The sequence below is a fragment of the Paramormyrops kingsleyae genome, chromosome 7 (genome assembly GCF_048594095.1).
Source record: "Paramormyrops kingsleyae isolate MSU_618 chromosome 7, PKINGS_0.4, whole genome shotgun sequence".
Taxonomy (NCBI): Eukaryota; Metazoa; Chordata; class Actinopteri; order Osteoglossiformes; family Mormyridae; genus Paramormyrops; species Paramormyrops kingsleyae.
The window spans coordinates 30339513-30360630 of NC_132803.1; the positions used below are offsets into that span (position 1 = coordinate 30339513).

The following is a 21118-nucleotide window of genomic DNA, read 5'->3' on the forward strand; positions in this document are numbered from 1 at the left end:
CCTTGTTTCTGAACTGAACTGTCTTATGGCTTAACACTGAACTTTTCCTTCCACTAAGAACAGCATGGCAGACTTTCCTTTTTGGGCTGTCCAACCTGGGGATTCCAGTAGGACAACCCCCCCGCCCCCCACCCCCCACCCCTCCAAGCAAGCCTGTGACCTCATTAATAATGAGCAGTGTTTCCCAGTCCGGTCCTTGGGGACCCACGTTTTTGGAACTGGGAGGGAGCAAAAATGTGGATAGTCTGGCAGGGAGCTCAGAGGGAGCAAAAATGTGGATGGTCTGGCAAGGAGCTCAGAGGGAGCAAAAATGTGGATGGTCTGGCAAGGAGCTCAGAGGGAGCAAAAATGTGGATGGTCTGGCAGGGAGCTCAGAGGAAGCAAAAACATAGACCAACTGTGGGGCCCCAAGGACCAAATTGGGAAACGCTGTCGATGAGGAGACCTCTCAGGACACAAGGCTGAGGAAGACTCGTGGCTTGGGATCCGAACCCTCTCCCACGTGACAGCAGCGTCTTGTGAATGCTCTGTTGGCGGAACAAGGCGCTCTCTGTCGCGCACACATTTGCGGGCCTGATAACGGTGCTTTTGTTCGTCAGAGGAAAAACAAGGAGAGATTTACGTTCCCTCCTCATTCCCTCACAGGATTCTGAAGCCTGGATGGGGAGAACCAGGAGGCACCAGCTGGGGATTCAACACTGATTTATTTACGAGGGGCGGAGAGAGGGGACTGCAGGAGGGGACAGATAAAGGAGGCTGGGGGGGCACTCAGCAACTGACCTGGGCTGGGTGGACATCACCCTCTCTCCTCATCTCTATCCACACTGTGTTCTTTCTGTTTTGGGGTTGGTGTGTGCCTCAACAGGTTAGAATGCTGTGTCTGTGATCAGAAGGTTGTTGGTTCAAATCCCAGGGTCGACAGAGTGATATGACTATTTAGCCCTTGAGCAAGACCCTTACCCTAATCTCTCCAGGGACTGTCTGACCCTGCTTTCTCAATTGTACATCTCATCAGATGAAAGCAGCTGCTAATTAAATGAGATGTTAACATTATACTTCGGTAAAAGTGTATTAATTCAATTTGTGCAAAACTGAAAAGGCTTTGGCATGAGGTTTTGTGGGACTGCTTCCACATAGGTCAGCTGCATGCTGCAGTACAGCTGGGCTGGGGACCCCTCACCCCTCACATTGGCTGGGCCAGGGAGGGGTAAAGCGGAGCTTGGCTCTAGGAGGTACGACAGTAGCTCGTGTCAGATGGGGGCCAAGATTGGCAGCGTGCCCCCAGCCTCAAATAGGCATCTGGCATAATCGGGTGCCGGCCCCACCTCGGCCCGGCTGGCTCTGTATTCTTGAAGTGGGTCGCAAACCTTCTACACTGACTGGTACTTTAAACATTTAAACATCCAGACCCACCACCTAGGATATCCTTTTTCTGGGTGATACTCAAGGACAGTTCTAGGATTTTATATGGGGGGGGGGGGGGGGAGGATAAGGTGGGCCATAATTCATACAGAGGGGCCAACCTTATCATTAGCCAATAGGTGAGTGACGGGGGAGGGGTTCTCTAGGGGCCAATCAGCTTTCACCTGGGGCCAGTGTTGCTTTGGCCCCACCCCTGTACGCGCCCCCTCGTACTACACCAGGAAAACTGACCCAGCCGGGCATCTCAGACATTTAGTGCCCCTCGGTACTTGTTATTTGCTTATTCGCACCCCAGCTCCCACAAACAAACCCCCCCCCACCACCACCTGAGCAATAGCGGAGATCTTTGCACATGACACCCGGAGCAGACCTTCATGCAGATCTCAGCGGTGTGAAGGACACAGGGAACAAAGATGCAGGCGACACAGTGTGTCAGGGAAGCGTTACCCCAGATAACTGCCTGCCGCCTTCTGCTCTCAGGTTTGTCCGTCCAATCGATATATTCTCAAAATTTGCAGGGCTGAGTGCTGATGTGTTTTGAATAACTAAGAAATCTCATTAACAATCCATGCACCCATATTCTAACTACTTATCTAGTACAGGGTGGCGGGGGGGACTTAAAAACTACAAAGGTGAAATTCACTGTGTTTCTGAGCCATTACAGGCACAGGAAGTACAGTGAAACTCAACAGGAAATGAACATTTCAATCGAAAGCCCTCAAATGAACAAACTTAAAGAACAGCCCTTGGCCAAGAGCCAGTGTCGTTCTTGGACTTTGAGTAGATCCTGGTCGCTGACCCTCTTTCACCTCTGCAGTGTTGTTAGCCTAATTAGGGCCAGCTGGAAGTCATTTGATGCTGGTGATAGGTGACTAGGCAGGATTCAAAGCAGCCTTATGTCATTTCACTACCTCTCAGAGACTGACACAAGCAATTACAGTATCCATTTACTGTAGCCGGAAAGCGCCGTGCTTTGGGACATCGATTTACAGCTAATAGGCTGCCAGTTTAAGTTATAGGAGCAGACTTACTGCTGTACTCTTGACAAGTTTTTCCATTGAATTGCTTCAATTCAAAGGCACCCAGCTGTGTAAATGGTTTAAAATGGAAGCTGGGTAACTGTCTTCAGATAAAAATCTTTTATGTCTTTGCTAATAATAATATACTTATTTGATTCTATATTTATGACATTTGAATTCCGAAGCTATGTACATTAGATTCAAGTTTGTGCTAAACGGCATAGTGTATATGCCAATCTGTGTACATGCCAATCTATGTATATGCCAGGAGCAACATTAGACATTTATGAAATGGGGGGGGGGAGGGGGCTAGGTCTTTACTAGGGGGTCTGATGAAAAAGGGCTTTAAATGAATGAGAACACACAATTTAAACTAATTAGTGTACATTTCAGGGGGCTAAAGCCCCCCTAAAACAGCCCTCACATGACCACTTGACTTCCAAACGTCACGACAGGCCTCCCCTCCTGTATGTTTGGCTACAGTTAGACTTTCACAGCCACAGTATGCAGTGAACACAGTATGCAGTGAACACAGTATGCAGTGAACATAACAGTGAATCGCCCGAAGGCGTCTGTCGCCACGGCTGGTACGTCCAGCTCCTTAACGGCTCTAACCAGGTGATCTTCTGATTGTTTATGGCCAGCCGGTCACACTGCCTTTGGCGTCCCCCCTTGTGACACAGGACGGAGAACACGTCAACGTTTTGGATTGGCGCGACAAAAGAGGCTTTCATTGTGCGGATTTTAATAGGAAGGGAGAGAGGGAGCAACTGGTAAGGATGGGAGTGGGCCTGGTCTAGAGCACTCCTATCTCCATCGCTGCGGCCATCACAGCTGTACGCACCTGTGGCACCGCCCCTGTGCCTGCCGCTGGCCAATGGCGTCGCATGTCAGCCATGACTGATGATCCAGGGCCAGGATGTTAGAGTCTCTGCTCTGGAGAGCACTGCTTAACCAGTCAATTACTAGATTCCCAAACTACAGTCAAAAATCTCTGCCTCCATTAATGTCTGATTCTTTTTGCTTTAATATAAAAATGTTGTTTCTTTATTATGATCAATTACCAACAATCACTACATCTGCATATGACTTTATTTGGATTTCATTAACCTGATGTCATTTATTCTTAAATATAGACAGCGGTGGGCACAGCTAACCGAAACGTTTCAAAGATAAAGTAATCTTAACAAAGATAAAGTCCATTTAAACTAGCGTACCTAAAATCTGACAAATTATCTGGCTAAGCAAGAAATCCAGCTTTGTGACACAGGCCACTATTCTCCACTTAGTTCTGGGTACCCGAGTGTAAATGGAATTTATCTTTGTTCACTTACATTTAACCCAGACTACCTTAAATCTGACAATTTGTCAACCAATCACGTCTTGTGTTTTCATGTAGCCAACAGCGTGCCAGATAGACTGCTGCAGACACACTCACAACAGACAGGAAAAAATATGAATGATTTTAGGGTTTACAAACATTTTTGACTATTAAACTTAATTAATGTTACCTGTGAAAAAATGTTAGTGGATTTCCAGTTAGCGGAACTAAATTTAACAGAAGCCAACTGATCCACTAGCGGTTTTCAAAGTTAGCGTAAACGCTAACCCGCTAACGACAAAGTTAACTTCACTAATTAGCAGTTAGCGAATTAGCGGAACCCTGCCCACCACTGGTTTCAGATCATCCTGCTTATGTGATGGATTAAAGACCTTCACACGTAGGCCTATCTTTTTATCATGCATCACACAGACTGGCGGTCAAAGAGGCTCAGTCGATACACTCAAATGTCCTGAGTATTCTTATCCGTCAGCAAACACGTCCTGTGTGCGAGAGAATGTATGTAGCGAGGTAACAGCTGCTATTTATAGCTGGCAGGCTAAATGGCAATTTCAATATGAGAATATTGCCTAATTGAAGCAACATAAAGGCTCCCCAACTGGCCCAGATAGACCGCAGAGTGACGGATGCTGAAGGAGAGGTCTTGTGACATTTACCGTTATTGTGAGCCAGAGTGACGGCATTGGGGGGGGGGGGGTCACAGTTGTGCTTGCAAACAGTGCCTTCTGTGTATTGCCTGCGTCTCCTATATGGTATGATGCTGCCCACTTAAATTCAGCCTAAAATAGCATGCAGTAATCAGGGCCCTTTTTCCGTGGGGCTAAGGGGGTGGGGGGTGTAGTGTGCAGTCCCACGACAGTTTATGGACCAAAGCTGGGCCGGGTGGTCTGACTGGCGAGGTGGGTTTTACGTAAGAACCGCTTGTTTGTGCACTTAGGGGAAAAGCAGCCTTGTGACTCCACAGTTCTTTTTTATCATAAAAGCACACGCGCACACAAGCACACACAAACACCCGCACACAAAACCCCACACACACAAACACCCGCACGCACACACACACACACACACACGCACACATACACACACACAAACACACACACATAAACACCCACACACATGCATACCATTTTCTCTTTATAAGACTGCTTGGATTACAGCCCTGCTCTTCTCAAATGCGAGAATCAAGTCTGAGGCGACTAATGGATTACGGTGTTTCCGCCCATTATTTACATCTGTTGTATTTGCCCCCCTGCATCCAAGCCACATTCAGCATGAATCCAATGGAGGTCCTCTCCAGCCCATAGCCAAAAGCTGTGATTTCTATTGTCCGACTGAAAAAGGATTCATGCCGAGATGCTTCTCATCTGACCTCTACGCAGGTAAAATTAGGGGTTGAATCACTCTGAGAGCATCTCGTCAGATCTTTTTCTAGGTAAAGTAGGTGGTTGAATTAAAGCATATCCTTGAATTGCTTGGAGAACGTGCCATTGGGTCTCTGCTTGAGTAAAACATATGGGTTGAATTACTCTAGGAACATCTGGGAGCAGGCCAGTGCCCATCCAGCTGCAGTGCCCTTTGATGCCTCAGGGTGTCGCTTCAGGCCATGCCCACACAAGCCTGAGTTTGCCATTCTCCGTTGCAATTCACTGGCACTCTGCTTGAATTTAATGCTCTTTGTCTGGCAGTCTTTGTTCTTATGCAGTTTCAGAGCTGTTAGATTGGTTCTCCATGACTAGAAGACTTCTGGGACTTGCTGTTTCGGTTATTTACCCTGTTGCTCCCATTACTACTCGCCGTCGTCCATCTTATAGGTATACATTTGTGATTTATTTATTTATTTTTTTGTTACACAATTTTTTTGCCTGCTTTGGCTCAAGAACAAATTCTATTTAACTTGGCACCAGTAATTACCATGAACACAGTGTAATACAGCCCTGTCAACTATCTGCACCAGACAGCAACTGACTGAGGCCCATTTTGCAGCTAGGGTTAGTGCTTGATAGCTGGACTTGGTGCTTTATATAAATGTATATCTAATTATTATATTAACTGATCTGCAGACAGGACGATGTGGTATCTGTGCATCAACTGCTCAGGACTCCATTAGGGGAGCCCATTAATGTTTAGTATTTTCTAACTGCCCTCTGGCGCCCCCTGCTGACAGGGGCAAAGTTGCTGACGAGCAGGGGAGAGGGGTGAGGGGAGCATATTTGGAGTCACATGGTGACGGAGGAGATCAACACCTCTTACATCAGCGCACTGTGTGTTTCCTGTGCTATGCGGATGCTGTCCGCATGCATTGTTCAAACAAGCTTCCAGTCACATGTTTTTTATGGAAAAAAAGCTATAATGTCTGGCCATAGACCTCACTATAGACCTCACCTTTCAGTCCATCTCCAACCTGAAAAGGCTTTGTCTTAACCATCACTTTACCCACATTTTGGAGTAAAGAAGCGAGAATGAAACTGGAATATTTATATACATTCTTTATTGATTAATCTAGAGCTCAGTTAATGAACTTGTGAATATTTTTGCAAGATCCTCATTTACCACAAATGCTACAATTTGGTCAGCTAGATTTGCAGAGTGTGGAGCCCCACACATTTGGGAACCAAAATGATCAGCGCAGCTTTGCTTAATGACGATTTGTGATGTGTGTGTGAATGCAGTGTTGGCAGTAGAGGCACGTCAATTTGTTGGTAATAGTTGGAAAATGATGATTTGATGTAAAAAAACAGGTAAGGGGATGTCTCCTTTGCGGCGGTCTGAGTGTGTGAACGGCAGGACCACCAGGGGGCGCTCTGCTTCCCTTAGCGTCCTGTTACAGCAGCATGCAGGCCTCTGTTACAGCAGCATGCAGGCCTCTGTTACAGCAGCATGCAGGCCTCTGCTTGAGGACAGTCACTCCCTAACAGATACGGACCCTGCATTGCAGCAACAGGCCTGATGAGAGTTGAGTCAGTATTAAAGGTTTTCACGTGTGTTTACAGATGCTGGAGCCCAAGGACAGAGAGCAGCCTGAGATGGAGCTCCAGAAGAGGCCAGAGGACGAACAGTCCCCAGGGGCCAGCCCATCGGAGCCCCCCACCCCGGGGAGTCTCACACTCGGGGACCTGACTGTCCAGGAGGAGGCCCGCAGCCCCCCACAGGAGGAGGCAGAGATACCGACCATACTTCTGACCGGGGAGCCAGAGGCAATTTCACCGGCCGTCGAGGGGTGGGGAGGCAAGAATGAAGAGGGAGGTGAGCCAGAGGAGGTGAAAGAGACAGGAGGCGAGGATGAGGAGGGGACCAAGGAGGGGGCCGAGGACAATGGCTCAGAGCTGGCCGACACCGGAGCCCCACCCTCTTCCTCCTCCTCGTCCTTCATCATCCCCGAGCTGCGCCTGGACCGCTCCTTCAGCGCCGATGCGCTCTCCTCGCCGGCCACCGACGGGGACGGTGACCTCGGGGAGGATGAGGAGGACGAGGAGGATGACGAGGAGGAAGAGGATGATGAGGAAGAGGACAGCGACGACAACTACCTGGAGGACCGCAGCGGCGCTGGGCGGCTGGGCGGCATGGGGGAGGCGGCCACAATCGCACGGCTGGGCGGCGGCAGCGGAGGCCCCAGCACCCAGGGCTCCCTGCGGCGCCGCACGCACAGCGAGGGCAGCCTCCTGCAGGAGCCGCGCGGCTCCTGCTTCGCCTCCGACAATGCCATCAACTGCCTGGAGGTGGCCGACCCCGCCCACAAAGCCGGCTGGACCCTGCCCTCCCCCCGCACCCTCAAGAGGGAGCTCACCAAGAACGGCGGCTCCATGCACCAGCTATGCATGCTCTTCTCCGGGAGGAAGGTCAGTCTGCTCCTCTTCCTTGCCTGATGGTGTAGGGTGCTGGCGGTGTACAGGTGAGGGTGGGGGGGGGGGGGGGGCATTTATGTCACTGTTCAGGGTTTATAGCTACTAGTGTATCTACAGTCTGTCTGTTACATTTTTATTTAGCAAATTTTATAAAGTACTGTGCAAAAGTCTTAGGCAGTAAAAGAATGTTTAAAGCTAATTACCTGGGTAAGAAGTGTATATATATCCTAGAAAACAAAACACGTAGCATGTAACATTACAACATATACAAATGAACAGCAACACCATAAAAATCTACACGAGTTTCTTCTTTGCTCCAAAAAGTTACTGATATCTTATTGCCAATAGCAATATAAGTTATTGGATGGCTGGATGAACATCGCTTCAGTTCCCAAACCTCTCCTCAGGGGCGCCCCAGTCATTCCATGTATTCGCTAAATTTCACCGCCTGCTCACTTCATTAATTTAATCAGTTAAAAAAAGTCAATGTAGTATTGATTAGCTACTGGAGGTGCGCTGGTGGTCGAGTCTAAAAATACATGGGTGTTGTGGAGGGGGGTGAGTTTAGGAGAGAACAAACTCTTGTATGGAAGGAAAAGTAAAAGTGAATCTATCTATGGTTAACGCTGGTAAACTCCAACGCTGTACATTTCTCTGAGCTAATTTGTCCCGCCATTCATACCGATTCAGACCGATTCAAGTTCCCTTCTAAGCCGGGTCAGATGTTGGGGGAGGGGGGTCAACCATAAATATCACTTCGTTATCATGCCACCACTTTGCAGGCGGGGTTAATGTACCAACCCAAGGCTAGAATTCCAGTGCACCCACTAATACTGCCCACTGCAGACTTACTCATAATGCTGCGCACAGTAAATGCAAATAGAAGTCAGTGCGCCTCTGCTGGCTCCTTCCATTTCGGCTTTTGACTGCCATCTAGTGGTGGATGGGAGAATATTTCAAGCGAAACGCGCCGTGTTTTATGCAAGAAAATTGTCTGCGATGTCTTGATGCCCAGGGGCACTGGAACGGGGGGGGGGGGGGGCATGCCGATATTAAATTTAGCTTCATTCACCAATCCCCCCACCCCCTCCCCCATAAATAGACTGTTGTATTTGCTTTATTAAGTTGTGTCCCCTCCAATATTAAATTCTCTGCCTTTCCTTGAAGAAAGTTGCTGTGGTCCAGCATGTGGTCCAACATGTTGAAGTGATCAGTCAGACGGTATAGGTATAATCCATCCCAGTGTGACGTTTTAGCACGAGGCACTGAATGGTGACCACTAGCAGAGCCTTAGCCAGCCTCAGTTCTGTTTGCTGTGGTCCTCTACGTAGACGTCTCTAGTTGTCCCCTATGGGTCACCTGGCTCCAGAGATTATCTCACAGAGAGAATTTTTTAAGTATATTTAGCAACTTACAACAGATATTTCAGAAACTGGGTGTCGGGCTCCGGTTTGAGAACCTGCATTTTTTGCTTGCTGTGTTTGGACGGTCCACTAGGGGGAGACATGCGCCTGTGTGATGTCCGGACACACAGCACGCCGGAGCAGGTCCAGCATCCCATTCTGTGCATTTGACTGATCTCACCCACTTAGATTAAATCTCCCTTCAGGATGTGTGTTTGATTATAACAGTCTCTATTACCTGTCACACGTTCCGGACCCATAGTTCCAAGTCCCTATCTATCCAAACGCCTTCACTACGACAACCACCTATGACAGCCATCTCCCAGCTCAGTTCACCCTTATACAGGATTTGGCGTTTTTCCAACTTGCCTGCTGACTTGGGGCAGGAGGAGGAGGAGGAAGAGGGGAGGCTATGGGTTTGGCGATGATTCTGGCCCATAAATGGCAGTGTGTTCGCGGCAGAAGGAATGCAGGCCTTCGCTCCCACTCTGTTGGTCTTGGCAGCTCTTGGGTAATTTTGCTACCTAGTGGCGTCACGGCCCCGGCTTTCCGCAGCTGTGTGTTTCCATTATTTAAAAACGCTGTCCGCTGCTCCCTGTAAATCACATGACATCTCTAAGTGCTGCGGAGGGGTAAGGAGCTTGCCCCCCCCCCCTCTCTGTTCCTCTCACTCACACTCGAGAGCCATCTTCTCTCTCCCTGGGTAACTGGTCCTTTGCAGGGTTTCTGGCTTTTTTTTTCAGCTTGGATGTGAACGTAAGAGTCGGGGTCGCCGTGGCTCTGCAGGATGTTCCCGAGTGCCGATTTTTACCGCTGGTATCTCTAAACATGTCAAAATTTGTTCCACTGATGCATCCGCTCTGAAGTGTCATGACTAAGTGAATCTGTTCTCCATTTGAATCAGATTTCTATGTTACCAGCGCCATTCTGATCAAGCACCTTAACCAACCGCAGCGAGACCCCCGCCCCTCACCTGATTAACCTTGATCTGGCGCCCTCAGCCTTGCCAGCAGCCTGGAATGGCATCCTGGCATCATCTCCAAACAGTCAGCTTGCGTAAGAAGTCCACGCTGGTTTGCTTAACCTAATTTATAAGCTGGTGCCTACGGCTCAGCCGGGAATCGGCTCCCTGCATCAGCGTGCGATCAAACGCTGATTTGCGGCAGTTAATTGCCCTTTGGATGCGACGCATAATCGAGGTGGAGGCGTAACGCCATGTAGAGTAGAATGGGATTGGGAGAAGGCGTGTAAACGTAAATTAAATGCCGCATCAAATAACTCTGGGCTCCGGGGTCCCGCAATAATTCTCCTCAGGCCTGCCAGCATGAGTCAAGAGGTGCAGAGCAGCATGGATGCGCTTCCCAGAGGCTACGGGGGCTGCTCTGGCATCCGGTCGAGGCACAGGACAGGCAGCTTGTTGATACGGTCATCGCCAGGGGGTTTCCTAAGATCATCAGGCTTATAGCCCCGAGTGCTTGGACCTAAGGACGCCCGTGGCCGTCACTGCTGCTGAAATGAGCAGCGATGAAGGGAATCTAGTCAAAGCAGCTTCGGCAGAAAGCACAGAAACGTTCCCACCCCAGGCCACCCACATCATACTTGACCGTCAGGGCATTTAAATTCCCATGATAACAGTGATTTATGCCCACAGCCTGCACTCTCTGCCCTATCCAATTGCTCTGAATATGGCTGTCCCCCCCCCACCCCAATCCATTGACTGACCCATCCCCTCTCTCCTTGGCAGAGCCTCTTCCGTCTCAGGAAGCTCTCCCTCCCACGTTAGTCACGCTGCGGAAATCGCTTAGGCAGATTCGATTCCTTTCTTGTTTCTTGTTTTCACAGGATCTGCGAAGCTTCTGTCAGGACGAGTTCAGGTTTAGGTCGCTAATCGCTAGCCGCCAAGACGTTACCATCGACAGTATTTTCCTCAATGGTCTGGACTCTGGCCCGGCTCTGTAAGCCCAAAGCCCAAAACCACCTGCCGCATATGTAAGCTTAGATCTCCGTGTTGAACTGAGGGCAGATATTTAGGACGTCACATTAGGCATCCAGCACCCCCCCCATGCCAAATGCATCTTGGCAGGGTTTGCGTTGTTGCGTCTGCAGGATTCAGACTCTGCGTCTGCAGGATTCAGACTCTGAGGTTTCAGTGCTGAGGGACTGGCATCCTCTCAACGGGTTGTCACGGCAACCATACATTGATTGAGATGGGTCACCCAAGAAGCCCTGCAAGAGGAGCCCACAAAGGGGATATCCAGGGGCACAGGAACGTGGCCGAGCAAATCGGGGAACAGCGCCATCTAGCGGGCCAGTCCTACATGCGCACAGCACTGCAGCTCGTAGTTGCGTGTTCCCTTTTATTGCGCATCTGTTTGCAGTGTGGCGCCGCGTTCCGTTACGGCCCTCAGCGATCTTCAGAGGAAAATAGGGAACCCCAGAAGGAACAGATTTCTGGTTTTTTTCCCTATTTCATGCCCTGATTGTGTGTGTGTGTTTTTTTTAGTGGGGACGGATTGGGAGAAAATAATAGAACTCTCTCTGCGAGGTTTGTTTGTTATTTTCGCATTTGGTGCTAAATTTAGTTTGCACGGGGTTAGGGATGATTAACTGTGAGGAAGCGTGAAGACAGGAATGCAGATACGCTCGTGACCTCATGACCTTGTGACCGTGACATTTCACACACTGACAGGAAACCACCAACTTATTGGGGTACCAAACACTGCATCAGAGCTGTCTGCCCGCCTGGTGCGGTACAATCCATCCAGCTGTGTGCCAGATACCGGGATCAGATCCAGGTTTCTCGTGGCCTGGTCGAGCACTTGTACGCGATGATGCCGTCAACATTGCAGGTGGGAGGTCGTTAGCGGGCCTTTCTGTGGACCAGATGCCAGCGCAGATGAGGCGGGGAGAGACACTGAGGCGGGTTCCCCTGCCAGAGGTGCTGAACAGGGCACAACAGAACAATTCATTTATGTGAGGAACAGTCACTCCTGGTCCTTCATGCATTTTTTTTTCCTTCATTTTTTATCGTCTTCAAGTCTGACATTTCCTGGCCGTAAAAAAACGGCAGATGGAACTAATCAGAGATTGTATCTTATGGAAATTTGGATTAACTGAGCTCAGTCTGTGTTGTGTCAAAAAAAGAAACACAAAAAAAGGAAAAAAGAAAACTGCCCATCTGAGCAAACATCAAATCCAATCTGAGAGCTTTCCCAGGACCGAGGAGGAGATTTGCGGGTTTGCGTTGTCCCCGGAGCTGAGGGCACATGTCTGATTAAACTGGGAAAAGGTGCCCAACCTCCTAGATGAATGGACAGCAGTGAGCAGAGAGTCAGCCCCCCACCAAAGCTTATTCCAAAGAACCCCCAACAGGCTGTCACCTTAATGCCAAACAACGGGTGAACAGGACGACGTCCCACCATGTGAGATTCCCATGCCCCTCCCCCTCAAGCTCACCCCCCTTTGGAACAACGAGAGGGCCTCAGGCAGTAGCCACCTAGATGGTGTCCATCACAGAGGAAGGCACCGTGGTGTCGGTTCCTGGTGTGTCAGAACCGCATGTGGCGGTTCCCTCGCAGCCCCGTAAACGAGGCCATTCACATGTCATAGGGCAGAAATACACAAGCTGCACGATGTCATTCATCCGGGGGGGGGGGGGAATTTGTTTGCAGACACGCAAAAGTACAGATACAAATAAGAATACTGAAAGTGCAATGACAATGTGAAAAAACAGATACATAGAAATAATCCAATAATCCAAATAAGCCATTTTCTGTAACCGCTTGTTCCTATTCAGGGTCGCAGGGGGTCTGGAGCCTATGGGAGCAAGGCAGGGAACAATCCAGTATGGGGCATCAACCCATGACAGGGCAGCAGGGCACACTCACACACCAGTCACTCACGCACCAGTCACTCACGCACCAGTCACTCACACACCAGTCACTCACGCACCAGTCACTCGCGCACCATTCACTCACGCACCAGTCACTCACACACCAGTCACTCACGCACCAGTCACTCTCGCACCAGTCACTCACGCACCAGTCACTCACACACCAGTCACTCACGCACCAGTCACTCGCGCACCATTCACTCACGCACCAGTCACTCACGCACCATTCACTCACACACCAGTCACTCACACACCAGTCACTCACGCACCAGTCACTCACGCACCAGTCACTCACACACCAGTCACTCGCGCACCAGTCACTCGCGCACCAGTCACTCGCGCACCAGTCACTCGCGCACCATTCACTCACACACCAGTCACTCACACACCAGTCACTCGCGCACCAGTCACTCACGCACCAGTCACTCACGCACCAGTCACTCGCGCACCAGTCACTCGCGCACCAGTCACTCGCGCACCAGTCACTCGCGCACCATTCACTCACACACCAGTCACTCACACACCAGTCACTCGCGCACCAGTCACTCACACACCAGTCACTCACACACCAGTCACTCACACACCAGTCACTCACGCACCAGTCACTCGCGCACCAGTCACTCACGCACCAGTCACTCACGCACCAGTCACTCGCGCACCATTCACTCACACACCAGTCACTCACACACCAGTCACTCGCGCACCAGTCACTCACGCACCATTCACTCACACACCAGTCACTCACACACCAGTCACTCGCGCACCATTCACTCACACACCAGTCACTCACACACCAGTCACTCACGCATGCACACCTTTGAGCAATCTGGTAACTCCAGTCAGCCTCAGGATGTTTTTGGACTGTGGGGGGAAACCGGAGAACCTGGAGGAAACCCCACAATGACACGTGGAGAACATGCCAACTCCACACACACACGTAACCCAGGTCCGAGACACGTGGGGCGACATCTCCATAATAATAATAATAATAATAATAATAATAATAATTAGAATGGAGTAAATGGATGGATGGGTAATAAATCTACAAAATAATTATAATAATAAACCAAATAAATAGATATACATCAGTAAATGGGTATACATACAATTTAAATAGTAAAAAGATTAAAAAAACATTGGTTATGGCTGATGCACTGGGCTGAGAAAAAAAAAATGAAAGGAGTTACAGCGAATGGCGTGATTTGATGACAGCCAAGATCTACCTGGTACAATAGGGCCTGAGGGTGTGCGGGGGGACGGGGGGGAGGGCCGGTGTGTGAACATACTGTACGACCAAATAGGCTTGACCGCACGCACCGGGAGTGAGGGTGCAGCATAAATAGCATCGTCGCCCTCGCCGGCCCTCCCGCTAGCACAGGGGGGGCCGGCTGTCCCGACACGTGATCCTGCCGCCTCTTTTCACCAGATAAAGGCTGTTTTCTGTTTGCCTTAGTCAGTGTTTAGCTTGGCCACCGGCGGCGGTGCGAAGAGCACATTCTGTAAGGGGCTGGAATGTACGATACATGTACCGTTACTGTGAGGGCAATTGGGGGGGGATAGCGGCTCGTTATTGGGCAACTGTAGCTGGACAATGGGTCAGAGTTTGATTGGAAACAGAGACGGGGCCACGGGGCCACTGGCCCCTGCTGAAAGGTGATTGGCCCCCAGAGTACCTCCTCCCCTGTCACTCACTAATTCCAAACAAACTATTGGCTAATGATAAGAACGGCCCCTCTGAGGCCCCCCACCTAACAATATCCTAGAAGTGTTCCTGACTGGAATGTGTGTATATATATATATATATATATATATATATATATATATATATATATATATATATATATACATATATAGGAAGTTAAGTGCGTGATTAAGCCCGAGGAATCTGATAAGCAAGTTATAATAGGCATGTCTACTCCTTTCATGATTGGTCATCACAAGGCCAGCTGTTTAATCCCACTTGGGTTATGGGGCTCATTCTCTACCCCGCTGACCGACGGCGTGTTTCTACAGCGGATGAATGATTGAGATAGAAGCTCCTTGTTCTCGCTCAGCTGCTCTCGGTACTAATTGCATTAAAAAGCAAGACGGCTCATTGTACCGGATCCCACTACTCAGTATTTCCTTTAATATTAGGGAAACGTACCTGTCTGTTTACTGCAGTGTTTCCCAATCCAGTCCTCGGGGACCCACAGTCGGTCCATGTTTTTGCTCCCTCCGAGGTCTCTGCCAGACAGTCCACATTTTTGCTCCGGGAGCTGGGAGGGAGCAAAAACATCGACTGTCTGTGGGTCCTTGAGGACCGGATTGGGAAACACTGGTTTACAGTAGCATGCATTTTAACCCAGATCCTCTGGGAAGCAGAGTTCTGGTCCATCCCTAACCCCGTGCAAAGCCTGTACCCACAATCCAGCCTGCCTAGCTGCCTGTCTAACCCACTGAGGCCAAGCCTGTACCCACAATCCCCTTTGGTTATGTCACCATTCTTATACGTTAACAATTACCGGTAGGGTTGTACACAGAGTGAGTTTGGCATGTGCAAACACTGCATATTAATCAAATTTTTCTTATTTGTTGCACATTCTGCTTTAATGCTAAACTTCTGCACCAATTTGCACAAACTTCCCCACCAATCAGCGACAAATGTGTCCTTCTGTCTTAATGTCAAATATTTATGATATTCTATTTATTACCAATTATTATTCTCATTTACACTATGACCATTGAGAGCGCCCTTTCAGCTAAGGCCAGTGCATCACTCCTTGTATCATAAAACTCTTGCTGACCAAAAAGATATTTTGGCTTTACGATGTACCACGTTCCTGCCCTGCTTCTCCATCATTTCCCAAAACCTTCAGCAGATGCCCCACCACAAAAGCCAGGTATACCCTCACCAGATCCCAGCAGCCATCTTGAATAAGTCCCATATGTGCTTAACCGGTGGTGGGGGGGAACGATGTACAAAAGTCATCTAACACAGAACGTTCCCCCCCAGCGGTGCAATAAAGAGGGTGATCTATTGCTCTTAACGACTTCCTGGCAAGAACAGCCATCAACTAGGATGTTTTTGTAGTGGTTACCTTGTCTGTCCTCGACTGATTCATAACCTGGGATAATGGGCTTAGACCATGATCTTCCAATAAATGTCTCTGAGCGAGAGTCCGGTGCTGGAAGAGCAGCAGCAGAGTGGTGACATCATGAGAACTTAAGAAGGCTTGTTCACATTGTGAGTGTTACCTTCCGTCTTCCCGGCTTACAAAAGACTCGACGCACGTCACCGTACTATTTGTCTTTCGTTGACCTTCTACACTCTACATTCTCTACTCAAGTTGAGCCTCCAGCTGCTCTTGGGGCTTCATGGAGAATAATCGATAGCCGTGTTTCCCTGGACTGTCCCCAGGGACCCACAGACAGTCCAGCTGGGAGGGAGGAAAAACGAGGACCGTCTGTGGGTCCCCAAGGACCGGATTGGGAAACACTGCAGTATAGTGTGAAGGCTGGAAAAGCCATAATCACTTTCTTACATTCTATAGAGCTCCTTGGCCATTAATGGTCCATATCACTTTTCTCCCTGGGGGGGTAGGGAGTAAGGGTTAACTTGGAAGTAATTCCTCAGGCTGCCTGTCTTAGCTACACCCCTGGTGTCATGTTACACAGGTGGTATAGTGTGAAAAATGACAGCGCGGTTGGCGGCAACAGATATTTGATAGACATGACTGAAATGAGGAAAAACAACAAGGTTGGCAACCCAGAAAGAACTTTCTGTCCATTGTTGGCTCGGGGAAGTGGGGTCAGCCTCCAGCGGGCAGCTGTATAACCTGGCATAAACACCTGCTCAGGTTTCGCTAGCAGAACCATTAGCCCCTTATAGGCGACCTTATGTAGGCCAACAGAGAAGCTTTCTGTATTAGTCACGTAAAACCCATGTACTGTACAAGGAATGGCATAACTTGACCAACAATTCGGGGGGTGAGCCAAAGATATTTTTATTCTTTTATTCTGGTGCAGCCTGTAGTATCAGACAAAAATACCCCTGTCTGGGTTAGAAATGGTACTGGCTTGCTTGCCAAGATGTTTGATGGCATTCAAAGGGCCCAGATGTGCTAATCCTGCACATGGGATTACTCTCCAGGATGTAAACAAGGGTATAAGATGGGCAGCTGCTATTTTAAGTGTTGAAAGACAAAATAAATAGATATGCTTAAACGTGGTTAATTAATGAATGGATTTCCGTTACGTTACATGGGCTTGCTTAGGTTACAGCTTATTTCAAAGCATCTTACTGAAGGGTACAGGATCTTCCCCAGATTTGATAGCTGCTAACTGCCACTGTGGCTTATAGAATCCCGCGTCTTAGCAGTCTGTCGGCTGATTGGCAACTTCAGATGCATCGATTGGACAGAGGTCTGGAAAGCAAAGTAATCTGCGAGACTTTGTTTAGCGCTCGCCGCTTGTGACACACGACGCTCGTCAAAGGGCAGGAGTTGCGTAAGATTCCCGAGGGTAACGAGAGGGACTGGCTTTTGGAGCTTGGCTTGTTTGCCATCCTTGTTGTCATCACGTACGCCGTGAAGCTGGTCATACTTTCCGTGACGGAGGTCATTGATCCAGATGTGCACAGTCCCTTTGTTGAGAGTGGGGGGGCTGGGGGGGACCTGTTGATACTTGGATCTCTGCCTGTCCTCCTGAGAGCCACACGGTGAGGGCGTTTGTAGGCTGTCTGCATACCGTGTTGCACTCTGAGCCGCATCTGCCTTAGGATTATCCCCCTGTTTGGTAGGACTGACATACAAACCGCGAGATTTTTAGCCAATACATTGGCATAGTGATGCTGTAGTGGAACATTGTAGGTATTTTGTGGTGTGAGAAGCTTGCAGCCCAGGACCCCAGTGATGACGTCCTCTCTGAGGATGTGCGTCCGTGTTCTCTGAGGACACTAATCTACCTTACTGGGGTCACTGGCGCAGGGACCCTCATTTAAAAAGCACCAATGGCCCAGAAACACATAATAGAGAGCAGAACAGCCTCTACACAATCGCTGTTCAATCCTACATTAATTAACCTTGCTTGCTTATTAGTTTGCAGAGATTTCCTTAATTTTCTTTTGAGTTTTACGGTAAGGGAGGAATTAGTGTAATGTGTAATGTGTAATGATCCCGGTGTAGCGTTTGTCCCGGTCTCCCGGGCAACATGGAGCAAACAGCGCAGGCTACGGAACGGGAAGGTTGTGGTCGGCATGATGGATGGCGACAGGATGCATCAGAGCCCAGCTTCTCTGCGCTGTTCTTTACTTTTTGTTCTCACCTGCTCGTCTTACGCAGAACCGCCATCGCAGTCCCGACCTCTCGAGTCTCCAGCGTGACTGAGCGTAACTCCGTCCTTAGCTGCTGCGTGTGACGTGGGGGACAGCTGCCCCCCTTCCCGCCGCTGTCTCTGCTTCATGTCTTCCAGGCAGCCTCTCCTGGGACTGAGGGTCCTCACTGCTGATGTGGAACCCCACTCTTCCCGGAACATCCGGGGTTTGTGTTGCCCGTTGCCATGGCACTGCGTCACGGAGAGTTCAGAGGGATCTCTCGTGCATTTGCGTGTGTTGGGGCGCGGGGGGGGGGCAGCAGTGCTGACAAGTAGCGTACAGTATGAGCTGAGTCACGGACCCGTCTTCCCAAATGTCTACCTCTCTGCCGCCGTGATGCTATATCATCCGTCGCCCTGGCCTCCAGCCCCGCACAAGTACACCCTCTCTAGGACCCCAACACTTGTGACTCCACCTACCATCAAGGGATTCCCCAGTCATGTGCTCCAACCTCTCCCAGTGCACTATTGTAATGCCCAGCAGATGGCGCTATATACAATGGCTGCCTGCATTAACAAGACCAAGACATTGGTCTGCAGCAAAGTCCTACTCCTGTCTCAGTGGAGAAATAAACAGAGATGAGTGTGTGGGGAGGGGGGTACCCCTGTGATGGTATAACTGTGCCCTCGGGAGCTAGCTGTACTGTTGTGATCCACCTGGCATGGCTTGTAAAGTGAGGCACAGTATGGACAGATTACAGATTAGGAAGGCTGTAGAGCTGAGGATGGGGGCCTGCATGTGTCGTGCGTGGGACCCCCGTCATTCCCAGCGTTTCTGAGCTTTTCTGCAGAAGTCTATTCTAAAATATCTTGGGAGAGAGCAACTGAGCGGAATGGAAGCGGCTCCTGGGAAATTATGGTCTGGTCACCGCAGAAGATCCGTCGGGGTCCGGAGGCCGTCACGAGAACCCGGCCGGCTTAGAGGGAATTTAACTGGAAACCTGGAATGGTCCGGCAGGCCTGGATCCGCAGGGATCGGGGGTGGCGGGGGTTGAGCAGCGGAAGGCCAGACTTCCGAAGCCCACCTCAGCTGCAGTTTTGAAAAAGATTCCCCCCCTCCCCCGCAAAGAAGTCCTGCCAGGCAGGATGTGGGCGTGCAAACTATAAAATAACAGGCAGAACAGGTGGCTTTGAAAGGCAAGATTACAATGTAAGGAACATAAAACTGTAGTGGCCATTGAAAGGTTTGGTATCTGCTATGTTCGGAATGTGCTTATTGGGGGGGGGGGGGGGGGATGTTAGTGTTATTATCTCCCAGGCAACAATCATCAACAAGGAGTGACAAGCCATTCTTGTGATTATATGTCACTTTACAAGGGATCAGACTGAATGATATCAGACAGTTTACTTGGAACAAACTTTAGAAAGTGGTGTGGCGCATGTCACATGACACTCTGCACTTCAGCTATTGGTTCTGCCAGAATGATGGGTGATGAGGTCACCACTGAGGTCAGTTTAGTCGTATAGTTAACCCATTTTCTCAGTAGTACGTGTTTTGTAACTTGCCTCCTGTCCATTCAGTGAATCAGGTCAGGCGAAGAACCTTTCATGAGTGTAATATCCTTTAAAGGTTGGCCCCTCTCAGACCGTTTACATAACTTACAGACTGTAAATGAGGTCACAGAGCCACATCCCTTGGTCAGTTTGACTGATGACGTTGTCCCCGACTCCAGGAAGTCCAACCCAGAGCAGCAAGAATATATTATGTTGGCTGGATGACTCTTGTCCAAAGCCAGCCACACGATCGCCGTCCCAGCGGGATCCAGGGGTGGTGGGGGGGTTGGGGGGGGGGAGGCGCTGTTGGTGTCCATTATTGATGTGGTTCCCCCGAGTCTTGTCTCTGTAGCCAGCTGCTCTCACAATGCGAGGAAACTCCATCTGACAGATTGACAGAAATGACCTTCTGGACGAGAAATCGGAGGGAAGGCTTGCATTGTCCCCAGATAAATATGTTCAATGCTATTTTGGGGGGGGGGGGGGGGGGGGCTGAGAGTAGCCATCAGCACTTACTCTGGTCGTGCCCTGAATGTTTTTTATTTTTTATTTTTATGAAACGCAAACATCACAAAACTTTTCAGACATCAAAATGGCAAGATACAAGGCCGTACCACTCCACACATAGGGAGATGTGACAAATATGTCAGCCATGGAACCTAGAGCATGTGAAGCCACATCTCTCTTATAGTGCATTTCCACTGCCATACAGGAACCGAGTCGTACCCCAGCTGTACTGTGAAGAGACACTAGTTACAGCACAGTTCCAGTTCGATTGGGTTTTCCACTGCAGAAGGGTCGGCTCAGTAAAGGCCTTGCTGGGTTTGGAGAGCGACAGTAACGTAAAACACAAGAAACAAATATTTACTTTTCACACAGTGTACATCGTGATTTACTATGTGCTATTCTTGAGAATCACTGCCTTACATTAGCATGAAACGCTAGCGGAATTAGCATTCGCTTGCATGAATTTCCCTTTTGAATCCATTCATTTCAGCTGCTCTTATATATTTTTTAAGTAGGTAGTTGACAATTTTCTAGTTCCAAGTTAACGGGAATGCATCAGTACATCGTGAAGTATGATACTACTAATAATGAATAATATATAGAATATACCCCTTTTTCAATCAGAGAATCCATGTGCAGAACACTGGTATCTCTGTGCATTTGAACCAATTAGATGGTGGTGACACAACCAGCTGGGTTCGGTCACGCTTCTGGTCCTGCCAGTCAGCAGCACCATCTCGGCGCCGGTACGGCCCAGATGATATATAAAGGAGACCTCTCTCTTTGCAGTATGGTTCAGGTACGGCTTGGTTCTTGCAGTGGAAAAGCGCCATTACACAATGCCA

The 21118-nt window shown here is 49.3% G+C and overlaps 1 protein-coding gene across 9 annotated transcripts in view; it reads left to right on the top strand.

Annotated features, from left to right (window-relative positions):
• The window catches only part of rgs3a (regulator of G protein signaling 3a), a 92888-nt gene that overhangs the window by 56306 nt on the left and 15464 nt on the right, over positions 1–21118 (top strand). For 8 of the 9 annotated variants that reach the window (XM_072714754.1, XM_072714751.1, XM_072714752.1 and 5 more), the window contains one exon: positions 6774–7619. In XM_072714754.1, coding sequence (XP_072570855.1) covers positions 6774–7619 — 846 coding nt within the window. Of the gene's footprint in view, positions 1–2961; positions 5595–6773; positions 7620–21118 lie in introns of those variants that run through there. The other variant, XM_023811089.2, reaches the window with a different exon arrangement.